Source organism: Oncorhynchus tshawytscha, linkage group LG06, assembly GCF_018296145.1.
Source record: "Oncorhynchus tshawytscha isolate Ot180627B linkage group LG06, Otsh_v2.0, whole genome shotgun sequence".
Classification (NCBI taxonomy): Eukaryota; Metazoa; Chordata; class Actinopteri; order Salmoniformes; family Salmonidae; genus Oncorhynchus; species Oncorhynchus tshawytscha.
In genome coordinates this window covers 27,391,065-27,409,952 of record NC_056434.1, presented here as the reverse complement: position 1 = coordinate 27,409,952, position 18,888 = coordinate 27,391,065, and the positions used below count along the sequence as shown (strand labels likewise).

The 18,888-nt window shown below is 44.2% G+C and overlaps 1 protein-coding gene across 1 annotated transcript; it reads right to left on the bottom strand.

Annotated features, from left to right (window-relative positions):
• Positions 1-10,092: 10,092 nt before the first annotated feature.
• On the bottom strand, positions 10,093-15,965 carry LOC112252350 (cleavage and polyadenylation specificity factor subunit 5). Its single transcript, XM_024423487.2, has 7 exons — positions 15,499-15,965; positions 14,970-15,170; positions 14,724-14,787; positions 14,057-14,146; positions 10,931-11,006; positions 10,641-10,755; positions 10,093-10,502 (listed from the first exon to the last, which is right to left on the bottom strand). Exons 1-7 carry the CDS (start codon positions 15,618-15,620, stop codon positions 10,481-10,483), a joined length of 690 nt encoding a protein of 229 aa, XP_024279255.1. The 5' UTR covers positions 15,621-15,965; the 3' UTR covers positions 10,093-10,480.
• Positions 15,966-18,888: the final 2,923 nt, after the last annotated feature.

Sequence of the window (18,888 nt, the reverse complement as noted above, 5' to 3'; positions counted from 1 at the left end):
AGACTTGTCCCGAAGCCACTCCTGCTCTGTCTTGGCTGTGTGCTTACGGTCATTGTCCTGTTGGAAGGGGAACCTTCGACCCAGTCTCAGGTCCTGAGCACTCTGGATCAGGTTTTCATTAGGATCTCTCTGTACTTTGCTCCGTTCATCTTTCCCTTGATCCTGACTAGTCTCCCAGTCCCTGCCACTGAAAAACATCCCCACAGCATGATGCTGCCACCAACATACTTCACAGTAGGGACGGTGCAAGGTTTCTTCCAGATGTGACTCTTGGCATTCAGGCCAAAAAGTTCAATCTTGGTTTCATCAGAATCTTGCTTCTCACCGTCTGAGAGTCTTAGGTGCCGTTTGGCAAACTCTAAGCTGGCTGTCATGTGCCTTTTATTGAAGAGTGGCTTCCGTCTGGCCACTCTACCATAAAGGCTTGATTGGTGGAGTGCTGCAGAGATGGTAGTCCTTCTGGAAGGTTTTCCCATCTCCACAGAGGAACTCTAGAGCTCTGTCAGAGTGACTATCAGGTTCTTGGTCTCCCCCGATTGCTCAGTTTGGCCGGGTGGCCAGCTCTCTTGGTGGTTCCAAACTTCTTCCATTTAAGAATGATGGAGGCCACTGTGTTCTTGGGGACCTTCAAAGCTGCAGACATTTTTTGGTAACCTTCCCCAGACCTGTGCCTCGACATGATCCTGTCTCAGAGCTCTATGGACAATTCCTTCAACCTCATGACTTGGTTTTTGCTCTGACATGCATTGTCAACTGTGGGACCTTATACAGCCATGTGTGTGCCCTTCCAAATCATGTCCAATCAAGTTGTGGAAACATCTCAAGGATGATCAATGGAAACAGGATGCACCTGAGCTAAATTTCAAGTCTCATAGCAAAGGGTCTGAATACTTATGCAAGTAAGGTATTTCTGTTTTAGCTTTGTCATTATGGGGTATTGTGTGTAGATTGATACGTTTTTAAAATTTATTTTACCTTTATTTAACCTTTATTTAACTAGGCAAGTCAGTTAAGAACAAATTCTTATTTTCAATGACAGCCTAGGAACAGTGGGTTAACTGCCTGTTCAGGGGCAGAACGACAGATTTGTGTCATGCTCGGGGATTTGAACTTGCAACCTTTCGGTTACTAGTCCAACACCCTAACCACTAGGCTACCCTGCCGCCCCAAGTGTGGGGGGGTTCAAACATTTTAGAATACCAAAAGTATGTGGACACCTGCTCGTCATACATCTCATTCCAAAATCCTGGGCATTATATGGAGTTGGTCCCCCCTTTGCTGCTATAACAGCCTCCACTATTCTGGGAAGGCTTACCACTAGATCTTGGAACATTGCTGAGGGGACTAGCTTCCATACAGCCACAAGAGCATTAGTGAGGTCAGGCACTGATGTTGGGCGATTCCAATTAATCCGAAAGGTGTTCGATGGGGTTGGGGTCAAGGCTCTGTGTAGGCCAGTCAAGTTCTTCCACACCGATCTCGACAAACTATTTCTGTTTGGACCTCGCTTTGTGCATGGGGGCATTGTCATGCTGAAACAGGAACTTCCTCAAACTGTTGTTGGAAGCACAGAATCGTTGAGAAAATGTCCTTTCACTGGAATTAAGGGGCCTAGCCCGAACAATGAAATACAGCCCCAGACCATTATTCCTCCTCCACCAAACTTTATAGTTGGCCCTATGCATTGAGGCAGGTCTCCTGGCATCCACCAAAGCCAGATTTGTCTGTCAGACTGCCAGATGGTGGAACGTGATTCATCACTCCAGAGAACACGTTTTCACTGCTCCAGAGTCCAATGGCGGTGAGCTTTACACCACTCTAGCTGATGCTTGGCATTGCACATGGTGATCTTAGGCTTGGGTGTGGCTGCTCGGGCCATGGTGTGGCTGCTCGGGCCATGGCCACTTCATGAAGCTCCCGACGAACAGTTTTTGTGCTGATGTTGCTTCCAGAAGCTGTTTGAAACTCAGTAGTGATTGTTGCAACCGAGGACAGACTATTTTTATGAGCTACGCGCTTCAGCACTTGGCGGTTCCGTTCTGTTAGCTTGTGTGGACTACGTCGGGGCTGAGCCCTCGTTGCTCCTAGACATTTCCACTTCACAATAGCAGTATTTACAGTTAACCGGGGCAGCTCTAGTAGAGCAGACATTTGATGACCTGACTTGTTGGAAAGGTGAAATCCTATGACGGTGCCACGTTGAAAGTCATTGGGCTAATTCAGTAAGGTTCCGCTACTGCCAATGTTTGTCTATGGAGATAGCATGGCTGTGTGCTCAATTTTATACACCTGTCAGCAACAGGTGTGGCTGAATTAGCCAAATCCACTAATTTGAAGGAGTGTCCACATACTTTTGTATATATAGTGTACCCGAACTTGTCCAATAGAAACTCTCGTTGGACTAATGATTACGGCCAAATCAGCTACATGCAGGCAAGAGTGTACAAGGTGATACTGAATGCGTCACTTTGATTACTCCAATTTTTCTCTCGACCCGTGCGCCAATGTTGTAAACTCTCAGCCATAGGCTAGGTTGTAGCAACCTCATGATGGGTATAGGGAAAAGTTGAGTATCATGTAGTAGCCTAAACCTATCGATGTTACTTTGAGCTGGGTGAATGGAATATGAATGACCATCATCCAATGTCACAGGAGGTCGGTGGCAGGAGGTTGGGGAGCACTAACTAGTTAGTGGAATGGTATCAAACACATGGAGATGCCATTCCATTAACTCCGTTCCAGCCATTATAATGAGCTGTCCTCCGCTCAGCAGCCTCCACTCTCCAATATGCTGTAGAAATAAGGGAATGCTTCTAAAACATTTTTGGGCCTCCCTCATCTTAAACGGCACCGACCGCCACTGATACCCAATATATTTCAAACATTTCATTCAGCAGGTCAATGAGTTTTAATGAAAGGAAGGAAACACATTGTAAAATATACAGAAGGCACACAGCATTTCAAAGCTTCACTTGTAACATATCCACCAAGTGTTGCTGAGCATCTGAAACAGGACAACAGTTTAAATTTGTTTCTGTGGATTCAAATGACAGACAGCAGTGAAGATTTGGAAACAGTGAAGCTCAATTTTTTTTGTAGTAGTAATTTATTCAAATTGTACAAGTAGGTCGTACTTGTCAGCTGAAAGCTGAATTGCAGCACAAAGGGGGCGGACTATGTATATTTGTAAACAACAGCTGGTGCACGATAAGGAAGTCTCAAGGTTTTGCTCGCCTGAGGTAGAGTATCTCATGATAAGCTGTAGACCACACTATTTAGCAAGAGAGTTTTCATCTATATTCTTTGTAGCTGTCTATTAACCATCACAAACCGATGCTGGCACTAAGACTGCACTCAATGAGCTGTATTCCACCATAAGCAAACAGGAAAACGTTCATCCAAAGGTGCCGCTCCTAGTGGCCGGGGACTTTAATGCAGGGAAACTTAAATCCGTTTCACCAAATTTCTATCAGCATGTTAAATGTGCAACCAGAGGAAAAAAAAAAAAAAACTCTAGACCACCTTTACTCCGCACACAGAAACAAATACAAAGCTCTCCCTCACTCTCCATTTGGCAAATCGGACCATAATTCTACCTCCTGATTCCTGCTTACAAGAAAAAATTAAAGCAGGAAGCACCAGTGACTCGGTCAATAAAAAAAGTGGTCAGATGAAGCAGATGCTAATCTACAGGACTGTTTGCTAGCACAGACTGGAATATGTTCCAGGATTCTTCCAATGGCATTGAGGAGCACACCACATCAGTCACAGGCTTCATAAATAAGTGCCTTGATGACGTCGTCCCCACAGTGACCATACGTACATACCCCAACCAGAAGCCATGGATTACAGGCAACATCCGCACTGAGCTAAAGGCTAGCACTGCCGCTTTCAAGGAACGGGACTCTAACCCAGAAGCTTATAAGAAATCCCGCTATGCCCTCCGACGAACCATCAAACAGGCACAGCGTCAACAAAGGATCGAATCATGCTACATAAGCTTCGACGCTAGTCAGATGTGGCAGGGCTTGCAAACTATTACAGACTACAAAGGGAAGCACAGCCGAGAGCTGCCCAGTGACATGAGCCGGATGAGCTAAACTACTTCCATGCTCGCTTCGAGGCAAATAACACTGAAACATGCATGAGAGCAACAGCTGTTCCGGACGACTGTGTGATCACGCTCTCCACAGCCGAAGTGAGTAAGACCTTTAAAATAGGCCAACATTCACAAGGCCGCAGGGCCAGACAGATTACCAGGATGTGTACTGCGAGCATGCGCTGACCAACTGGCAAGTGTCTTCACTGACATTTTCAACCTCTCCCTGTCTGTAATACCAACATGTTTCAAGCAGACCACCATATCAAATCAAATCAAATTTATTTATATAGCCCTTCGTACATCAGCTGATATCTCAAAGTGCTGTACAGAAACCCAGCCTAAAACCCCAAACAGCAAGCAATGCAGGTGTAGAAGCACGGTGGCTAGGAAAAACTCCCTAGAAAGGCCAAAACCTAGGAAGAAACCTAGAGAGGAACCAGGCTATGTGGGGTGGCCAGTCATTTTACTATATATCGGTATTTATGCACGGACCAGTTTGGGTTTTACTTGACCTTCTATAACATTATTTGAATGTTTGGTTTGTTAAATGTGATACGCCATGTGTAACATCCATTTTTATAGCTTACTCCGCTATTTGAGTCATCCCTCTCGGCTCTCTCTCCATGCCACCTTCCACACAGACCTAGTCCCACCCAGTCACTCAAGGAGCACATTTGTTGTTGCTTGACCATGAGACACTTTCGTTCCGTCTGCATGGTCAATGCAGTACATGGAACAATGTTGATGACGATGTTGTTTCCACTTTGGTCTTAATATAAATCCACAAGCGTTCTATAATTACAATATTAGTTTGTGGTTCTTACATCTGCAAACAGCTAGTTTGTATTTTCTTAGCAAGTTTAGCTAAATCGTATTAGACACTAATGCTAATCACTAGTTAGCTAGCTAGCTAACTAGCTAATAAAAGTACTGAGTCAGAGCAAACATAGCTAGCTAATACAGCTTGATACCAGTACTGGTGGAGGCTTAAATCAGCATGTTGTGCAACAGTATCTTCTGAATCAAAGAGGAATAGGCGAAGCATGACTATGTTGGCTATATGAATAAAGATTTAATGTAGCCAAAGATTATAAGGTCCTCTAGGAAACACTGAAAATCACTTTGGTTCCTACCCTGTCACAATAACTCGTCCATGGCATTTTCATTTGTTGTCATGTCAAAGACTGTATTCAAAGTGCCCACTAATTATTACAACAAACATTCTATTTCCATGATTCCAAAAGTTCACAAAAGTGTTTTGACCTAAATTGCAATTGAAACATTTGGTAAAAAATAAGGCCTAGTATTTTTGCCCATATCATGGCAGTGTGGATCTGATATCAAATGACTGCAGGAAATGCAGAAATTGATGGAAATGCAGGAAATTATTTTTGGTTGAAGTTGAATTGAACAGTATAAAACAATCAGAATGGATAAACCCATTGAAATCATTTAGAATATGTGTTGCCACCCTAGGGTCACGTCAAATTAGAAAAATACCATACATACATACACACATGTATATATTTCTATATATATATGATATTTTGGCCATATCGCCCAGCTCTGGCCGCCCCCAGGTGGTAAGGGTAGGTAACAACACATCCGCCATGCTGATCTTCAACACAGGGGCCCCTCAGTGGTGTATGCTCAGTCCCCTCCTGCACTCCATGTTCACTCATGACTGCACTGCCAGGCACGACTCCAACACCATCATTAAGTTTGCCGATGACACAACAGTGGAAGGCCTGATCACCGATAACGACGAGACAGCCTATAGGAAGGTCGTCAAGAGACCTGGCCGTGTGGTGCCAGGACAACAACCTCTCCCTCAAAACTTTTGGATATCAGAGCGGCGGTAACTCACAAGCATTACGACCAGCAATACGACTTTCCCGAATTGGATCCTTTGTTCGCACCCCCCAGGGCAATTGAACTTATTCCAGAGGCTGCTCCAAAACACCACCGACGGAGAAGAGGTATTCAGAGTGGACTTCTAGTCCGAGTCAGGAGGCGTGCACACTCTCCACCACTTCGGAGTATATTACTCGCTAATGTTTAGTCTATGGATTAAAAAGTAAAGGCGCTCAGGGCAAGGATCTCCTTCGAGAGAAACATTAGGGATTGTAACATACTGTTTCACGGAAACATGGCTCTCTCGGGATATACTATCCCCCTCCATTCAGCCATCTGGGTTCTCAGTACATCGCCTAGACAGGAATAAAGACTTCTCTGGGAAGAAGAGAGGGGGTTTATGTTTCATGATTAACCACTCATGGTGTGATTGTGATAACATACAGAAACTCAAGTCCTTTTGTTCACTCAACCTAGAATACCTCAATCAAATGCCGACCGTATTACATCCAAAGAGAATTCTCTTTGGTTATAGTCACAGTTGTGTATATTCCCCCTCAAGCAGATACCACTCAAAGAACTACACTGGACTTTATGCAAACTGGAAACCACATATCCTGAGGCTGCATTTATTGTAGCTGGGGATTTTTACAAAGAAAATTTGAGGAAAAGACTACCTTAGTTCTACCAACACATTGACTATAGTACTGGCCCTGGTAAAACATTGAACCACTGCTATTCAACTCTTCAAAATGCCTACAAGGTCCTCCCCCACCCTCCCTTCAGCAAATCTACTGAAGACTCCATTTGGTTCCTCCCTTCCTATAGGCAGAAACTCAAACAGGAAGTATCCACGCTAGGGTCTTTTCAACGCTGGTCTGACCAATCAGAATCCATGCTTCAAGATTGTTTTGATCACGCGGATTGGAATATGTTCTGGGTAGCCTCAGAATAACATTTATGAATACACAGACACAGTGACTGAGGTCATCAGGATGTGTATATGAGATGTATCCACTGTGACAATTATAACCTACCCAGAAACGGTGGACATATGGCAGCAGTCACACAAAACTGAAAGTGTGAACCACCGCATTTAACCATGGCAAGGTGACGGAATATGGCCGAACACAAAGTGTAGTTACTCCCTCCGTAAGGCAATCAAACAGGCAAAACGTCAGTACAGAGACAAAGTGGAGTTGCAATTCAACGGCTCAGACACGAGACGTATGTGGCAGAGTCTACAGACAATCACGGACAACAAAGGGAAAACCAGCCACGTCGTGGACACCGACGTCTTGCTTCCGGACAAGCAAAACACCTTCTTCGCCCGCTAACACAGTGCCACCAATGTGGCCCGCTACCAAGGACTGTGGGCTCTTCTCCTCCGTAGCCAATGTAAGACATTTAAGCTTATTAACCCTCACAAGGTTACCGGCCCAGACGGCATCACTAGCCACGTCCTCAGAGCATTCGCAGACCAGCTGGCTGGAGTGTTTACGTACATTTTCAATCTCTCCCTATCCCAGTCCGCTGTCCCCACTTGCATCAAGATGGCCACCATTGTTCCTGTACTCAAGAAAGCAAAGGTAACTGAACAAAATGACTATCGCCCCATAGCACTCACTTCTGTCATCATAAAGTTCTTTGAGAAGCTAGTTAAGGATCATATCACCTTTACCTTACCTGACACCCTAGACCCACTTCAATTCACTTACCCCCCTGATAGATCCACAAATCAAATCAAATGTATTTATATAGCCCTTCGTACATCAGCTGATATCTCAAAGTGCTGTACAGAAACCCAGCCTAAAACCCCCAACAGCAAGCAATGCAGTTGTAGAAGCACGGTGGCTAGGAAAAACTCCCTAGAAAGGCCAAAACCTAGGAAGAAACCTAGAGAGGAACCAGGCTATGTGGGGTGGCCAGTCCTCTTCTGGCTGTGCTGGGTGGAGATTATAACAGAACATGGCCAAGATGTTCAAATGTTCATAAATGACCAGCATGGTCGTATAATAATAAGGCAGAACAGTTGAAACTGGAGAAGCAGCACGGTCAGATGGACTGGGGACAGCAAGGAGTCATCATGTCAGGTAGTCCTGGGGTATGGTCCTAGGGCTCAGGTCCTCCGAGAGAGAGAAAGAGAGAATTAGAGAATTCACACAGGACACCGAATAGGACAGGAGAAGTACTCCAGATATAACAAACTGACCCTAGCCCCCCGACACATAAACTACTGCAGCATAAATACTGGAGGCTGAGACAGGAGGGGTCAGGAGACACCGTGGCCCCATCCGAGGACACCCCCGGACAGACCCAAACAGGAAGGATATAACCCCACCCACTTTGACAAAGCACAGCCCCCACACCACTAGAGGGATATCTTCAACCACCAACTTACCATCCTGAGACAAGGCTGAGTATAGCCCACAAAGATCTCTGCCATGGCACAACCCAAGGGGGGGGTGCCAACCCAGACAGGATGACCACATCAGTGAATCAACCCACTCAGGTGATGCACCCCTTCCAGGGACGGCATGAGAGAGATGATGCAATCACCATCGCACTGCCCTATCCCATCTGGACTAGAGGAATACCTATGTAAGATTGCTCATCACTAAGCTCGGACCCTGGGTCTGAACCCCACCCTGTGAAACTAGGTCATGGACTTCCTGACAGGCTGCCCCCAAGTGGTGAAGGTAGGAAACACCTCCACTTCACTGATCCTCAACACTGGGGCCCCACAAGGGTTTGTGCTCAGCCCCCTCCTGTATTCCCTGTTCACCCATGACTGCGTGGTCACGCACACCTCAAACTCAATCATCAAGTTTACAGATAACAGTAGTAGGCCTGATTACCAACAATGACGAGACAGCCTACAGGGAGGAGGTGAGGACACTGGGAGAGTGATACCAGGAAAATAACCGCTCACTCAACGTCAACAAAACAAAAGGAGCTGATCGTGGTTTTCAGGAAGCAGCACGCCCCTATCCACATCGACGGGACAGCAGTGGAGAAGGTGTAAAGCATCAAGTTCCTCTGCGTAAACATCACTGACGATCTGAAATGGTCCACACAGACAGTGTGGTAAAGGCGGCGCAACAGCGCCTCTTCAACCTCAGGAGGCTGAAGAAATTTGGCTTGGCCCCTAAAACCCTCAGACTTTTACAGATGCACAATCGAGAGCATCCTATCGGGCTGTATCACTGCCTGGTACAGCAACTGCACCGCCCGCAACCGTAGGGCTTTCCAGAGGGTGGTGCGTTCTGCCCAACGCATCACCGGGGGCAAACTACCTGCCCTCCAGGACACCTACATTACCTGATATGACAAGAAGGCCAAAAAGATCAAGGACATCAACCACCCGAGCCACTGCCTGTTCACCCCTCCATCATCCAGAAGGAGAGGTCAGTGCAGGTGCATCAAAGCTGGGACCGAGATTGAAAAACACCTTCTCTTAAGGCCATCAGACTTAAATAGCCATCACTAGCCGGCTTCCACCCGGTTACGCAACCTGACACCTTAGAGGCTGCTGCCCAATATACATAGACTTGGAATCACTGGCCACTTTAATGTTTACATACCGTTTACTCATCTCATATGCATATACTGTATTCTATTCAATGCCACTCTGACATCGCTCAAACTAATGTATATATTTCTTAATTGCATTCTTTTACTTTTGGATGTGTATTGTTGTGAATTGTTTTTAGATACTACTGCACTGTTATAGCTAGGAACACAAGCATTTCGCAACACCCGCAATAACATCTGCTAAACATGCGTACATGACCAATAAAATGTGATTTGTTGGTGAAATATTTTACACTAATATAAAATGCTTTAACAGATTGTTTAACAAATAGATCTTTTTTTAAAGATACGGGTCTAAATGATTGGCACCCCTGTTTTGAATACTCTAGCACCCCTTGGACCATTCCTCCATACAGAATCCTTGATATCCATCTGCTCTTCTGAATGTCAATGAAAAGCATTCTATACACCACTATTGATGAAAATAGGAACATGCGTAGATAATTGGGAATAGACAAACAATTGCATTTAGTTTAGACTGGTGTGATAGCTACCATTGGTATTGAAACAGCAATATGGTCAGAGGGGAAACAGTTTCTTAGTTATGTTTTAAAGCCATCTTTAATTGAAAATAAAAGATAATTCCTTAAAAAGTAATGAAAGATGACAAAGTAGTATGTTACAATGATTTTTAAAAAACAATCACTGTTCTAAAAACAGTCAACTCCCATCTACAAACATAGAAAATCAATACTTGTGTGACTACAAAATGTTTCATGTCACAAAGTAATAGTTCTGTAAAAGTTGACACAGAAAGATTAATACATTCTCTTATTTTCTAAACAACATCCAGATCAATATTTAAATGTGTAGTATCACTGGGGACTCTGTTTTAAGAGAAGTGTAGTGAAATCCTGCTTGCCCATTCTCTTCTGCCCAGGCTGAACTCACAGAGACAGTCCTTGTGTCGCCACATTCAAGTAGTAGGATTTAATTGTATATGAAGTTGAACCTGCAACACAAATAGAACAACTAATCTATAATGCACATTTGTCCATCTTTAAAATGCCAGTTGTACTCTGATTTGAGTCTTAGCAAGTAAGGTATTTCATATTATGGTGAATATACAGCAGTATGGTGAATACCTTACCTACTCAGCAGTTGTGGGAGACTGGATATGATTGGCCCGTAGCCTGGGGCATTGTCATACAGCTCAAAGAGAGGGGCAGCCACCAGCTTATAGTTCTTGGGCACTGCAAACAGTGCTGGGAGACAGACAACCGGTCAATATCCACATCCACTCAGACACACCAACATAACTACACATCAAAATATGTTAACCTTCTTAAAGCTCTTATATACAGGTGATAACCACAGCGATCAACATCAATCAATTGATATGAACTGTCACATTTAAACATCACAGGCTGGTCAACTTACCTTTTTCCTGCAACTGAACCAAAAAGAGCTTCTTGTGCTCTTTGGGTTTGGTAATGTGTGCTGGGATGTAGGGGTACTGTAGATAAAACAAAAAACCCTAACTTAATGGATTCTCATGACATGGGTTTTGAAGTCCAGTGCCTTTGGAAAGTATTCTAACCCCTTGACTTTTTCCACAAAACTTTATTAACCCCCCACCCCAAAATCAGTTTACACACAATACCCCATAATGACAAAGCAAAAATAAACAGAAATATTCATACCCTTTACTCAGTACTTTATTGAAGTACCTTTGTCAGGAATTAGAGCCTCAAGTCTTGTTGGGTATGACTCCACAAGCTTGGCACACCTGTATTTGGAGAGTTTCTCCCATTCTTCTCTGCAGTTCCTTTCAAGCTCTGTCAGGTTGGATGGGGAGTGTTGCTGCACAGCTATTTTCAGGTCGCACCAGAGATGTTCGATCAGGTTCAAATCCGGAGGACATTCAGAGACTTGTCCCAAAGTCACTCCTGTGTTGTCTTGGCTGTGTGCTTAGGGTTGTTGTCCTGTTGGAAGGTGAAAGGTCCTGAGCGCTCTGGACCAGGTTTTCTTTAAGTTTTTATTGAAGACTCATCTCTTCAGTAGGTCCTATGATTGAGTGTAGTCTGGCCCAGGAGTGTGAAGGTGAACGGAAAGTCACTGGAGCAACAAACCGCCCTTGCTGTCTCTGCCTGGCTGGTTCCCCTCTCTCCACTGGGATTCTCTGCCTTAGTGGTGCTCTTCCATGCCGTCCCTAGGAGGGGTGTCACTTGAGTGGGTTGAGTCACTGACGTGATCTCCCTGTCTGTGTTGGCGTCCCCCCTTGGGTTGTGCTGTGGCGGAGATCTTTGTGGGCTATACTCGGCCTCGTCTCAGGATGGTAAGTTGGTGGTTGAAGATATCCCTCTAGTGGTGTGGGAGCTGTGCTTTGGCAAAGTGGGTGGGGTTATATCCTTCCTGTTTGGCCCTGTCCGGGAGTATCGTTGGATGGGGCCAAAGTGTCTCCCGATCCCTCCTGTCTCAGCCTCCAGTATTTATGCTGCAGTAGTTTGTGTGTCAGGGGGCTAGGGTCAGTCTCTTATACCTGGAGTATTTCTCCTGTCTTATCTGGTGTCCTGTGTGAAATGAAGTATGTTTTCTCTAATTCTCTCTCTTCCTTTCTCTCCCTCTTGGAGGACCTGAGCCCTAGGACCATACCTCAGGACTACCTGGCCTTATGACTCCTTGCTGTCCCCAGTCTACCTGGCCGTGCTGCTGCTCCAGTTTCAACTGTTCTGCCTGCGGCTATGGAACCCTGACCTGTTCACCGGACGTGCTACCTGTCCCAGACGTGCTGTTTTCAACTCTCTAGAGACAGTAGGAGCGGTAGAGATACTCAATGATCGACTATGAAAAACCAACTGAGGTGCAGACCTGTTGCATCCTTGACAACCACTGTGATTATTATTATTTGACCCTGCTGGTCATCTATGAACATTTAAACATATTGGCCATGTTCTGTTATAATTTCCACCCGGCACAGCCAGAAGAGGACTGGCCACCCCTCATAGCCTGGTTCCTCTCTAGGTTTCTTCCTAGGTTCTGGCCTTCCTAGGGAGTTTTTCCTAGCCACCGTGCTTCTATATCTGCATTGCTTGCAGTTTGGGGTTTTATGCTGTGTTTCTGTACAGCACTTTGAGATATCAGCTGATGTAAGAAGGGCTTTATAAATAAATTTGATTTCGTCAAGGATCTCGCTGTACTTTGCTCCGTTCATCTTTGCCTCGATCCTGACTAGTCTTCCAGTCCTTGCCGCTGAAAAACATACCCACAGCTTCACGGTAGGAATGGTGCCAGGTTTCCTCCTGACATGACACTCGGCATTCAGGCCAAAGAGTTGAATCTTGGTTTCATCAGACCAGAGAATCTTGTTTCTCATGGTCTGAAAGTCTTTAGGTGCCTTTTGGAAAACTCCAAGCAGACTGTCATTTTCCTTTTACTGTGGCTTATGTCTGGCCACTACCTTAAAAGCCTGATAGGGGGAGTGCTTCTGGAAGGTTCTCCCACCTCCACAGAAGAACTCCAAAGCTCTGTCAGAGTGACCATCGGGTTCTTGGTCACCTCCCTGACCAAGGCCCTTCTACCCCGATTGCGCAGTTTGGCCAGGCAGCCAGCTCTAGGAAGAGTCTTGGTGGTTCCAAACTTCTTCCATTTATATCATGTCCAATCAATTGAATGTACCACAGGTGGACTCCAATCAAGTTGAAGAAACATCTCAAGGATGATCAATGGAAACAGGTTGCACCGGAGCTCAATTTCAAGTCTCATAGCAAAGGGTCTGAATACTTATATAAATATGTATTTTTGTAATATATATATTTTTTTTGCTAGGATTTTTCTTTTTCTTAATACATTTTAGAATAAGGCTGTAACGTAGCAAAATGTGGGAAAAGTAAAGGGATCTGAATACTTTCAGAAGGCACTGTATTCAAATTCAAAAGGCAAGCATTAGTGTGAAAGCCAATGAAAAATAAAGAGACCTGGGACAGGTCATGTGACTCGTCTGAGAACTATAGTATGAACCATGGGTTCTTTAAGGGGTCCCTGCATACTTCCCTTCCAAAATATTTTGTGCATATATTATGACAACATTGTGACGTTTTTTGTTTGTTTTAGCCTTCAGCAAGGTTTTTTTGGGCTGTTGGTGCACACATTTTTGGGGGTAAGCCGAAGTCGGTAACCCCTTCGTCGGTGACCCCTTCGTCGGTGATTGGTCAACAGTAGGGATTCTTTAGTGTTTGTTCAACGAGTGACTAATCATTTTCATGCACATTTTTCCCCTTGAGAAATATGGTACCAAACATATTTGATGTAAAATTGTACAACTAAGATATCCTCAGCCAAAACGTCAAAGTTAATGACAGATTTCCTGAGTTAACATATTAATTATTTCTATTTTGAGGTATACTGGCTATGGCATCTCAAGATGGACAAAGTACCATTGCAGTTTTTTTCTAGTTTTAAGGGAGTATGCAAGCACACTCGCTTGGTCCGCCTAGCCAGCCGAACCGAACCATGCTGAGGCCTTTCACGTAACAGGACAGGAAGGATAACTCCTTGGTAACCCACCTGTGGGGGCTCAAAGTTGGGTCTCCACCAGTTTCCAATAGAGTCATCGATCACCCAGTCCTGCTTCACTCCATCCTGACGCCCCAGGATCTGGACACGGATGTGGGAAAAACACATGTTTGACTAATATCAAAACTAAAATCAAGTTTCAGTCTCTGACAACTATGCATGCTATGTCAGAAAATAATTATCCAGTAGACAAGCAAATGGGAAGTCTAGGTAGTCATGGTATGGTTAACCAGCTCAAATGAAACTGAAATAATCAGCTGCTCCATCTGCCCTGGAATCCAACACTCATAGTTTTATTGTGTGGGGGATTTTTTAAAATCAAATTCTGATCAATGTTACCCTTCAATAGTGCTCAACATGAGACATTTTGAAAAATACGTAACCCTTTACCTAGAATGGTCTGCAGCGTGATGTCAAAGTGGTTCTATTGTCCATGTTGCCAGTGATAAGCCACTTCCAACTTGTCAGAGCTGACCAATTGTTTCCAACCTCTATGCCACTCCCAGTTTTCCACCAAAGTAAATGGAATGGTTTTGATGTCACTAAGCAAACCTTTCCAGATGATCAGGTCACGTTTCATGATAATAATCTGAATGAAGACCATGTCAGGTCACGTTTCATGATACTATTCTGAATGAAGACCATGTAGCCTGCCTACCTCTGTCATCAATCGCTTCAGTCCATCCACTTCGTCCTCCCCTGCATTCAATTCTCCACCAGGACTGCACACAATTACGTTTCAAAAATACAGTTGGGGCACTTTTTGTTGACTTTAAAAATTGGACTATATGCTCCTGCCAGTTACAGAAGTGTCAAGCTTTTCCTTGTAAATGCTTAGTTGCTTACACATTGGTAACTGGCACCATGCAACATTGTTGCAGAGGTGGGATGAGAACCAACTCACAGTTTGAAAAAGGTTGTCCCCAACTGCAGCAGTAGAACGTGTGGTAGCCTGTGCTCGTGTACGATCAGAACACCCTCCACTGCCCGCCTCATGCCTACTTTTTCGAACTCCTCGCGCATCCTCTGGAACCGAGCCGCTACCGAGCTATCCTTCTCGTAGAGAGGTTCCTTTGTGCCAAACGTGTAATTCGTGAGGGGGTATCTGCGAGGGCCAATCCCAATAAAATGTTAGCAGCTTAGTTAGGGAAACTCTTAATGTGTTTGCATGCTATGTAACTAACTAGCTACGTAATTGTGTGTATTGTACAATAATTAGGCTTTACTCCACAAGTAGGGAATGTTTTTTGTGTTTGCAACATGCAAGAGCACTGTGCGTCGTAACGAGCTAGGTGGGCCTGTTTGTTTAGCCTACTACATCACATATTCAGAAACACTATAGCTAACTAGTTAAAAACCCAAAACCGAAAATGAAATTCCGCTATCTAGTTAGACAGGTAAATAACAAGTGCACTTCATAGCTAGCGACGTACAAGTTGATGGTTCTCTCCAGCGTGACAGGTTTGGAAGGCGGGCTGATGTATTTGTTTTCGAACTGGTTCAGTCCACGGCGTGGCCAACCGGTTGAAGGTCGGTTGGGAGGTACAACCGACATCGTTCCACCAAATAAGCAGGATATGTCAAAAACACGAATAAAGAGAAAACATTAGATAACTGATCCAAAATTCAGCACACTACTCTTTCCGCAAAAAAAAATGTATTTCCGGTGTTTTCCCCCTTCGCGTGAACACGCACGCACTCAATTCTTTATTGCTGCGACTACCTTGGTAGTTAAGATTTCTGATCACGTTAGGCTGCGTTTCTTTTTATTATATCGGTTTGATCGCGGGTGAGGCACTAGTATTGTCTGCAGTTTTAAGTGTGGATATGTGTTTCAAGTGTATTAGTCTATAAATAAGTCTCTGCCAAAATTCGTCATCTTTTCCATGTCATATTCGACTTGTAGTCCTGAAATGTTTATTGCTTGCCTACATTTTACTCCCTCTGTGTTTAATATAACACACATACATTAATTATTAATTTCGGTTGACTATCCTGACGAGAGGGGGGGTTCGGCAAGGCTAATTTCTTGCCTGTCGAATCTCCCCCTCCCTTCTACCTTGAGATAGCAAAGCCTGGGATAGCAAGGCCTGGCACACATCTGAATAATTTTGGTAGCTCATGTTGACCAGTAGTATGTGCCACAGAAAGTATTTGACTCTAGCCACAAAATTAAGGAAATTAGAAGGGGGGGATTTCCGCAATAATATTTTCTTGCCTGCCAAAGTTCTCCTCCGTTCTATCTTGGGACTGCAAGGCCTGGCACACTTCAGAATCATTTTTGGTGACCTATCATGACATCTGATGTGTGCCACAGGAAGTATTAGACTCTAGTCACAAAAGGAAGTGGTTATTTCAGCAATAATAGTTTTCAGAGCCCTTTACTGTTCTCTGTACCCATCCCTCAACCCCCCATCCCATCGTGCTTTTCCCTCTTATGGCTTTTCCTACATTTTATTTGACACTTTTTCTGTTTCAGTTTTTAAGAGTGTATGTACAGTAGCAATAATAAAATAACAATAATAAATACAAAATGTGTACTCTGGGCGAAAAAGAAAGTTCAAATATACAAGTCAACATGAGTGCATATCCATAATCACAGTAAACTTTTATAATAATAGAAAAAAAATAAGAAAAAAATAAATCAATGTATAAAAATAAAATAAACAAAACTATGACTGAATGTACCTCCAAGAAGAATGCCATCACCAATAGGTCCCTTCGCCCTCAATAGGACACCCCCAACACCTCCACCTTTTATTTATTTTTTATTTAACCTTTATTTAACCAGGTAGGCTAGTTGAGAACAAGTTCTCATTTGCAACTGCAACCTGGCCAAGATAAAGCATATCAATTCGACACATACAACAACACAGAGTTACACATGGAATAAACAAAACATACAGTCAATAATACAGTAGAAAAAATAAAACAAAAAGTCTATATACAGTGAGTGCAAATGGGGTAAGATGAGGGAGTTAAGGCAATAAATAGGCCATGGTGGCGAAGTAATTACAATATGGCAATTAAACACTGGAATGGTAGATGTGCAGAAGATGAACGTGCAAGTAGAGATACTGGGGTGTAAAGGAGCAAGATAAAATAAATAAATACAGTATGGGAATGAAGTAGATAGATGTGCTGTTTACAGATGGGCTATGTACAGGTGTAGTGATCTGTGAGCTGCTCTGACAGCTGGTGCTTAAAGCTAGTGAGGGAGATATGAGTCTCCAACTTCAGTGATTGTTGCAGTTCGTTCCAGTCATTGGCAGCAGAGAACTGGAAGGAGAGGCAACCAAAGGAGGAATTGGCTTTGGGGGTGACCAGTGAGATATACCTGCTGGAGTGTGTGCTATGTGTGGGTGCTGCTATGGTGACCAGTAAGGTGGGGCTTTACCTAGCAGAGACTTGTAGATGACCTGTAGCCAGTGGGTTTGGCGACGAGTATGAACCGAGGGCCAACCAACTAGAGTGTACAGGTCGCAGTGGTTGGTAGTATATGGGGCTTTGGTGACAAAATGGATGGCACTGTGATAGACTGCATCCAATTTGTTGATTAGAGTGTTGGAGGCTATTTTATAGATGACATTGCCGAAGTCGAGGATCGGTAGTATGGTCAGTTTTACGAGGGTATGTTCGGCAGCATGAGCGAAGGATGCTTTGTTGCGATATAGGAAGCCGATTCTAGATTTAACTATGAAATAATGCATATGTAATCATGTAGTAACCAAAAGGTGTTAAACAAATCCAAATATATTTTATATTTGAGATTCTTAATGTAGCCACCCTTTGCCTTGACGACAGCTTTGCACACTCTTGGCATTCTCTCAACCAGCTTCACCTGAAATGCTTTTCCAACAGTCTTGAAGGAGTTTCCACATATGCTGAGCACTTGTTGGCTGCTTTTCCTTCACTCTGTGGTCCAACTCATGCCAAACCATCTCAATTGGGTTGAGGTTGGGTGATTGTGGAGGCCAGGTCATCTGATGCAGCACTCCATCTCTCTCCTTCTTGCTAAAATAGCCAATACACAGCCTAAAGGTATGTTGAAAAACAAATAATAGTCCCATTAAGCGCAAACCAGATGGTTTGGCGTATCGCTGCAGAATGCTGTGGCAGCCATGGTACTGTGTGCCTTGAATTCTAAATAAATCACTGACAGTGTGAGGCACCTCCACACCAACACACCTCTGCATATTTCACGGTGGGAACCACACATGCAGAGATCATCCGTTCACGTACTCTGCGTCTCACAAAGACACGTGGTTGGAACCAAAAATCTTACATTTGGACTCACCAGACCAAAGGGCAGATTTCCACTGGTCTAATGTCCATTGCTCATGTTTCTTGGCCCAAGCAAGTCTCTTCTTCTCATTGGTGTCCTGTAGTAGTGGATTCTTTGCAGCAATTCAACCATGATTTACGCAGTCTCCTCTGAACAGTTGGTGATGAGATGTGTCTGTTACTTGAACTCTGTGAAGCATTTATTTGGGCTGCAATTTCTTTTTTTTCTTCTTTTGTTTTTACCCCTTTTTCTCTCCAATTTCGTGGTATCCAATTGTTTTTAGTAGCTACTATCTTGTCTCATCGCTACAACTCCCGTACAGGCTCGGGAGAGACAAAGGTTGAAAGTCATGCGTCCTCCGATACACAACCCAACCAAGTCGCACTGCTTCTTAACACAGCGCGCATCCAACCCAGAAGCCAGCCGCACCAATGTGTCGGAGGAAACACCATGCACCTGGCAACCTTGGTTTGCGTGCACTGCGCCCGGCCCGCCACAGGAGTCGTTGGTGCGCGATGAGACAAGGATATCCCTACCG

Coding starts and splice junctions, on each gene's coding strand:
- LOC112252350 (XM_024423487.2), bottom strand. CDS start 15,620: ATGTCGGTTGTACCTCCCAACCGACCTTCAACCGGTTGGCCACGCCGT. Junction 11,007..14,056: donor CCAACTTTGAGCCCCCACAG/GTGGGTTACCAA, acceptor TTTTATCTACAG/TACCCCTACATCCCAGCACA. Junction 10,756..10,930: donor GGTTCAGTTGCAGGAAAAAG/GTAAGTTGACCA, acceptor TCTGTCTCCCAG/CACTGTTTGCAGTGCCCAAG.